Source organism: Sinocyclocheilus rhinocerous, unplaced genomic scaffold (genome assembly GCF_001515625.1).
Source record: "Sinocyclocheilus rhinocerous isolate Xijiao unplaced genomic scaffold, SAMN03320098_v1.1 scaffold2007, whole genome shotgun sequence".
NCBI lineage: Eukaryota > Metazoa > Chordata > Actinopteri > Cypriniformes > Cyprinidae > Sinocyclocheilus > Sinocyclocheilus rhinocerous.
This window is the reverse complement of record NW_015643178.1, coordinates 35,285-41,727: the sequence shown is the minus strand read 5'-3', so window position 1 is coordinate 41,727 and position 6,443 is coordinate 35,285. Positions and strand designations below refer to the sequence as shown.

Here is a 6,443-nt window from a genome sequence, read left to right as displayed (position 1 = left end):
ATACTGTTTTCATGGTCAGTTTTTCATTTATTATTTGCTAATGTTAGTGAATGTTTACGTTAGAGTGCACGTCCTACTACGCTGAAATTAATACGGGGAGCGGCTGGAAAATAGCGACCTCTCCAGTTGCCCATCCCTGGTCTAGAAGATTACTAATCCACGTCCACACACCTTTTACACCGTCTTACTCAATTTCCTTTTTATTGAATGAAATTAAAGTATAATTAATGTAATTTGTTTTTAAAGATTTTATTAACTATAAAACTTGTGCAGTTAAGCTAATTCAGAAGGGAAACTTTGTTGTCAGTTGACAGCAATATTACACCAAGAAGCCACCAATGTAAACATCTCACTTGCATTGTCTGTAAATTTGCAACAAACAAATGTACAGAGGTCCTATTTTTTATAAGTGGCCTACAGAACTTTCTCAAAACAATCTAAGAGGACAATTAAAAAGGGCTTATTCAAAAAAATAGTTATTCCAAATGGTACCATAATATTACCTTGTATCTTCAGGATTTTTAAAATCAAATTTAAGACCTTTTTTAAAACCTGCACTTTACATTTCAGCCTTTAAACAATTTTTAAGAAAAGGAATGAGTTAAAAGTATCAATTATAGTATTCATTTAAACAATTATCAATTATCAAATAGTATATTAAATAGCATATAAATATATCTTAGTGTCTTAATTGTTAAGACTTTGATAATGCATTAGCTTCATGTCGATCCACCGGTTCACATTTTAAAATATGTAGCAAAAACAGCAGAAGGGCTTATTGAAAATGCAAATTCGTTCTCTGCCAGCAGGTTTCACTTTCGGAACGGCAGAAATATAGTGGTTTCCAACGATAGTACACAAAGCAGTGCAGCGCCTGACTTTGAAACGTGCAGCGCTCAAGTTTATTTGTTTGTGAGCAGTGGTGTGATGGCGATTTAAATAAAATACAGATTTTCAAACATATGGGTATTCTCTTGAACTTTGTAAAAAGATAATCTGTTTACCATCTTGACTGAAAAATATTGTTTCCCTAGTCAGTGTTTAATTTATTATTTGCTAATGTTAGTGAATGTTTACATTAGAGTGCACGTCCTACTACGCTGAAATTAATATGGGGAGCGGCTGGAAAATAGCGACAAAGGGCTTATTCAAAAAAATAGTTATTCCAAATGGTACCATAATATTACCTTGTATCTGCAGGATTTTTTAAATAAAATTTAAGACCTTTTTTAAGACCTGCACTTTACATTTCAGCCTTTAAACAATTTTTAAGAAAAGGAATGAGTTAAAAGTATCAAAAGAAGGGCTTATATCTCCAGTTGCCCATCCCTGGTCTAGACTCTCGAGTTGCTGAAATCTTAATAATTAATCTTTTCTGAATTGGCTGATTGTACGCATTTGACCACATGAGCATCTACGCTTCAAAAGCAATCCAGTTGAATGCACTTTCGACTACCTTTTGAAGTGGTCGAAAGTGGACAAGCTGAAAACCTTTTAGACCCCTTTTACACCTGTATTTGACGTCTTCTACTTGCGATTGGATTGACGAAAACACATCTTAAAAGGGTCATGAACTGCCACTGTTTTTTATTTTGTACTGTTCTCTAAGGTCCACTTATAATGTTATCAAGATTTTTACATCAAAACATAATAATTTAGAAGTAAAAGGCTATTTTCTGTCCTGTTTTTGACCCCCTCATCTGAACGCTCTGTTTAAATAGGCGTGGAGGATAGTAGACTCAAAAGTAAACGCCCACTGCTATGATTGGCTTGTGTATGTTTGACAGTCTACATCCTTCATAGATGGACGCTGCTGTGATTTAGGTTAAAAACACATAAATACTCCGTACATATAAAACGATAATACACAATAATAGTGGCCACGTAATAAAAACAATTACTCACACTTGTGTGTTGCGACATGGCTGTCGGATCCAATATAGTCGGCACAGCATCGTCTTTTAGTTTCAATCTTTCTGAAAATCCCGCGTCGAATCGCGCCTTGTTTTTAAATGAATCCGTGGTAAAAAAAAAGAAGTGAACAAAAGACCAAGTTCTTAATGACGCGGTCTGGATCTTCATTAAAAATAAAGTTCATTCACTCGTTCCTAACGTTGGGATCAGAAGGAAGGCAACACAAACACTGTTTTTTTCCACAACTTGGCACTGCACAGCATCTTGTTGTCTTCAGAGCCATCTTTATCGTTTGGTTTCTGCATAGACCTGCATGTTCGCCTCTCTCCACTACATGTGTGAATCGGTGGGCGTTGATCTTCTTCTGCGGAGGCGGCCCTTATATAACACTATTACTTCATACATTCCAAAGCCTGTGGTTTTGGCAGAGTGCCTGTAATATAAGCTGCTTTTAGACTAAAAAGAAAGTTTTGAGTTCTGAAACTTAAAGGATGTTTTTATAATACAATGCCCTCTTATATATCTAAAGATCAAGGGAATTTTGGTTTCTCAGTTCATGACCCCTTTAAAAACAGGTGTAAACAGGGCCTCTGAGATTATTTATTCCCACTCAAGTCATTCCAAACCTGTACAACTTTCTTTCTTCTGAGGAACATGAAATGAAGTTCCAAACGTAGGTTCGGGAGGAGCCTAATCATTCAGTCCTGTCAATCATCATTATGAGCATATTTAAGCAGCAGTCATTGCGCTGTCCTAGCGACAATTCTTCCGGCATCCCTCCACCTCCCCATCTTCTCCTCCCCATCTCCTCCTCTATTTGTGTTATTCTCCCTCTATGTAGTGGGGGGGGTTGAACTCAGAGCTCAAGCCGAGCCTCGGGTTTGAGCCTCCGTCAGCAAGCCAAGTTCCTTTACCATTAACTATTAAGACGGACAGCATGGGCAGGCGAACTTATGAAAGAAAATAATTTGAAGAATGTTGATAACCTAACAGTTTTTGTGACTATTGACTGCATTGTATGGACAAAAAACACAGACATTTCTCAAAAATACCTTTTTAGTGTTCTGCAGAAAAAAAAAGGTTTGAACAGGTTTGAAATCAACATGAAAGTGAGTAAACATCTGCCATTACTGTGTCATAGTAGCAGAATGTATCTGGTGTTTTTTTTTTCTCGATGCAGTGAAATTGATTTGAATATAGCAATTTAATATTTTAAGCCTTCTGAAGTCAAATGATAGCACATTTCACTGAATTTTTTTTTTCACTTCCCTTTCAGAGCTCTCAAATCTTTTTTTTGTGTGTTTTGAACACACTAGGAGAGCAACATTTTCTGTGAATAAAGACTTAAATTTCAGTCTGTCCTTTCTGCAAAATGTGTGTGTGTGTGTGTGTGTGTGTGTGTGTGTCTGTGTGAACCTGTAGAGGTCTGGGAAAACTCCGCTCAGCCGGTTCTGGGTGACTGGAGGTTGCTGCTAGACTCTGTTGGTCCAGATCAAGCAGCAGGTGGAGACACTACTGTAGACGCTTCTGTCACTCATCCAGAACCTCCATCTCCCTGGAACACCACCAGTGTAAGAACTGCATAAGCACTTCAGCCCTGTGTACTAGCTATACATGTTACTGGTCTTATTGTGAGTGATTTACTGGTCTAGATTTGTAATATTTCATCAGAATGTAATAACTAATCATTTCACCCCCATCTCACCCTCTCTCGTTCAAAGGAGGAGAGAAGATTGGAGGTGTCGTATCCAGAGCCTCGCTCCGAGATCTCCATGCATGTTAACCCATCTGGAGATATGAGGGAAACCCCATTGACTCACACACAGGTAGTGCTAAACACTTTACCACACATAAATACTGATTATTAAATAAACAATGTCGACTTAATGACAATTTTATGTCGACTAGGGACATCTTTGCACTGTGCAATGACATCATTGTCAGTGAGGTAGTAATCAATCCAATTTGTTATATTTGTTGAACTCAATTTAAACTCGAATAACAATGAATATTCCAATAACTAGTTTATTAACAAAATTACCTGAAAACAAAAATGTTACAAGGTCACAATTTTTTTTGCTGCAATCTTGCATTCCATAAATGGTCATTGTCGAATATTACATCACCAGCAATATTATTGGAGTTTCATTTTCAGAGTAATATTTTAATATTATATGACTCTTTATTCACACTTCTAAAATCCATACACTTTATAAGGAAATAAGTAACTTGTGGCTTTTACAAACTTTTCTATGAAAAACTGAATAAAGAAAAACTGAGAAAGTGAATTCAAATATTCTATTGAGTGTGTGCATGAATGCCAGTCAGATTATTGCAACAGATAAGGGGGACTCGATCTTTTTGATCTGAACTATTTGTTGTTAAATTTACTGTAATTTTATAATCATTGAAATCCTATGTCAAACATGTTCTTACACTACTGTTTAAATGTTTGAGGTCAGTAAGATTTAAAGATTTTTTAAATAAGTTACTACTTTTATTCAGCAGTAAATTTATCAAAAGTGACAGTCAGAAAGGCTTTAAAAATATTTTCAAACAAAAGATTTGTTTCAAATAAATTCTGTTCTTTTGAATTTTGTTCATCAAAGAATACTGAAAATATATTGCGGTTTCCACAAAAATATAAAGCAGCACAACTGTTTTCATCACTGAAAATAATAAAGAAATGTTTCTTGAGCAGCAAATCAGCATATTAGAATGATTTCTGAAGATCATGTGACACTGAAGACTGGAGTAATGATGCTGAAAATTAAACTTTACATCACACCAATATACTACATTTTAACATACTGTATATTCACATAGAAAACAGTTATTTTAAATTGCAATAATATTTCACAATATTACTGTTTTCACTGTATTTTTGATCAAGTAAATGCTGCCTTGGTGAGCAGAAAAGACTGATGTGTGTGTAAAATTTGACCTCTTCCCTTTGTCTGCAGTCTGCTCTGAACAGCCAGGATGTAGAGGATAAGAGAATGACCAGTCGGGCACATGACCTCCTCCAGGCCCTCAAAGTAAGAAACAATCAAACACCAAATCCACAGACAGAGTTGATGCTGATCAGGCCTGGCGTGTGGAGCAGTTGTAGATGAGGATTAGGTGTGAAGAAATAAGAGAGTGGGAAATTAAATATATGGGTGGTGATGAGAGCTGCAGGCTTAAGGGCATAAACTCAGTCTCATTCATTTAACATGCTCTGCTCACAGTGGCAATAGCAGGCCGTGTTAAAGCACTGTGATATGTGCTACCTGATCTCATGACGAAAACGTACCTGTGCATGGGAATTTTTTCGCAAGATGAGAAATAACATACCAATAAGTACATATCACTGCAGTTTCCAACAGAAATGAACACTAGAGGCGGTAAAACAGCGAGCACTTGTAATAGTTTTTGTACATAGTTATGATTACAGCTCCATATGTTTCGCTTTCTGGATGTAACAAGCTTGCTGGGTAGCTCAGCCAGCACGAAACTGGACTTAAGATGCAGAGTCCTTGGGTACGAATGCCGTGAAAAACATGACTCACAATGAAACAGCTGAAAGATGAGCGATCGAAAAACAAGCTAAAACGGCATGCTTGCTATTGCGTTTTTACGTCACATTCGCTTTTGTTCATACTATCGGGTAGGTTTAGTGCAGATGGTACGTTATTTTAAAACATCACAGAGTTTTAGAGTTATAGCGCCACTCAACGGACATTTAAAGTCAGAACTGCGGTGGCACAAAACCAACGTCACATAAAACGTACGATATGTACATTCATCTGTTCCTATTCTGTTCATCTGGAAAAAACTAACACTTTTAACACCACTCAGTGGACATTTTACATTGAATATGTCATGAAATGTACATGGCATAAGGATGTTCATTTCAGTTATTTCTCCTAACCGACAACCGACGCTCGTTAACCGATTATTAACCAACAAGATTATTTTAAATTAGAATTAAATTCAATTAGAAAGGATAAATGTCTGTGACCCGTTAAAAATACTAACATTTGTTTTCCGGGGATTAATTTTACATGCGCAAATAGCAGCAAACAACAGAACATGAGGATTAACATGGTCATATCATATCACATCACGCACCTGCATTGTGTGCGAGAACAGCGCGTGAGTAACGAATTGAGCTCTCTTTCGTTTCTTCTTCTTGTGGTTTAAAATTGCTTGTACGTGTAAATTGGCAAATTAATCTGTGAATCACATGCGTGCAGAACGGTAGGGTTTCATCGGTATGTATTATGGATCAACTGCGATCCGTTTAACTCCTAATATGTGGCACATCAGAGCAATCTTTCATTTACTTATTTAACATGAAATTGTCAAATTGCTACTCCATATCAATCGCATACAAAGAAAATACAGATTAGAACAATCAATCATTAACATAAATAAATAACAGAGTGTCATATCTATAGACATTTTTCCCAGAATGTTCTTGCGACCCGGTAGCAATTCTTCCACGGCCCGGTAGTGGCTCGCGACCCGGTGGTTGGGGACCTCTG

General features: G+C 36.7%; 1 protein-coding gene across 1 annotated transcript in view; it reads left to right on the top strand.

The window, feature by feature from the left end:
* rad21l1 (RAD21 cohesin complex component like 1) overlaps nt 1–6,443 on the top strand; it is a 31,247-nt gene that overhangs the window by 9,513 nt on the left and 15,291 nt on the right. Inside the window, exons 12-14 of the mRNA XM_016574461.1 lie at nt 3,337–3,485; nt 3,636–3,740; nt 4,878–4,952. Of these exons, the coding sequence (XP_016429947.1) occupies nt 3,337–3,485; nt 3,636–3,740; nt 4,878–4,952 (329 nt within the window). The remainder of the gene's footprint in view (nt 1–3,336; nt 3,486–3,635; nt 3,741–4,877; nt 4,953–6,443) is intronic.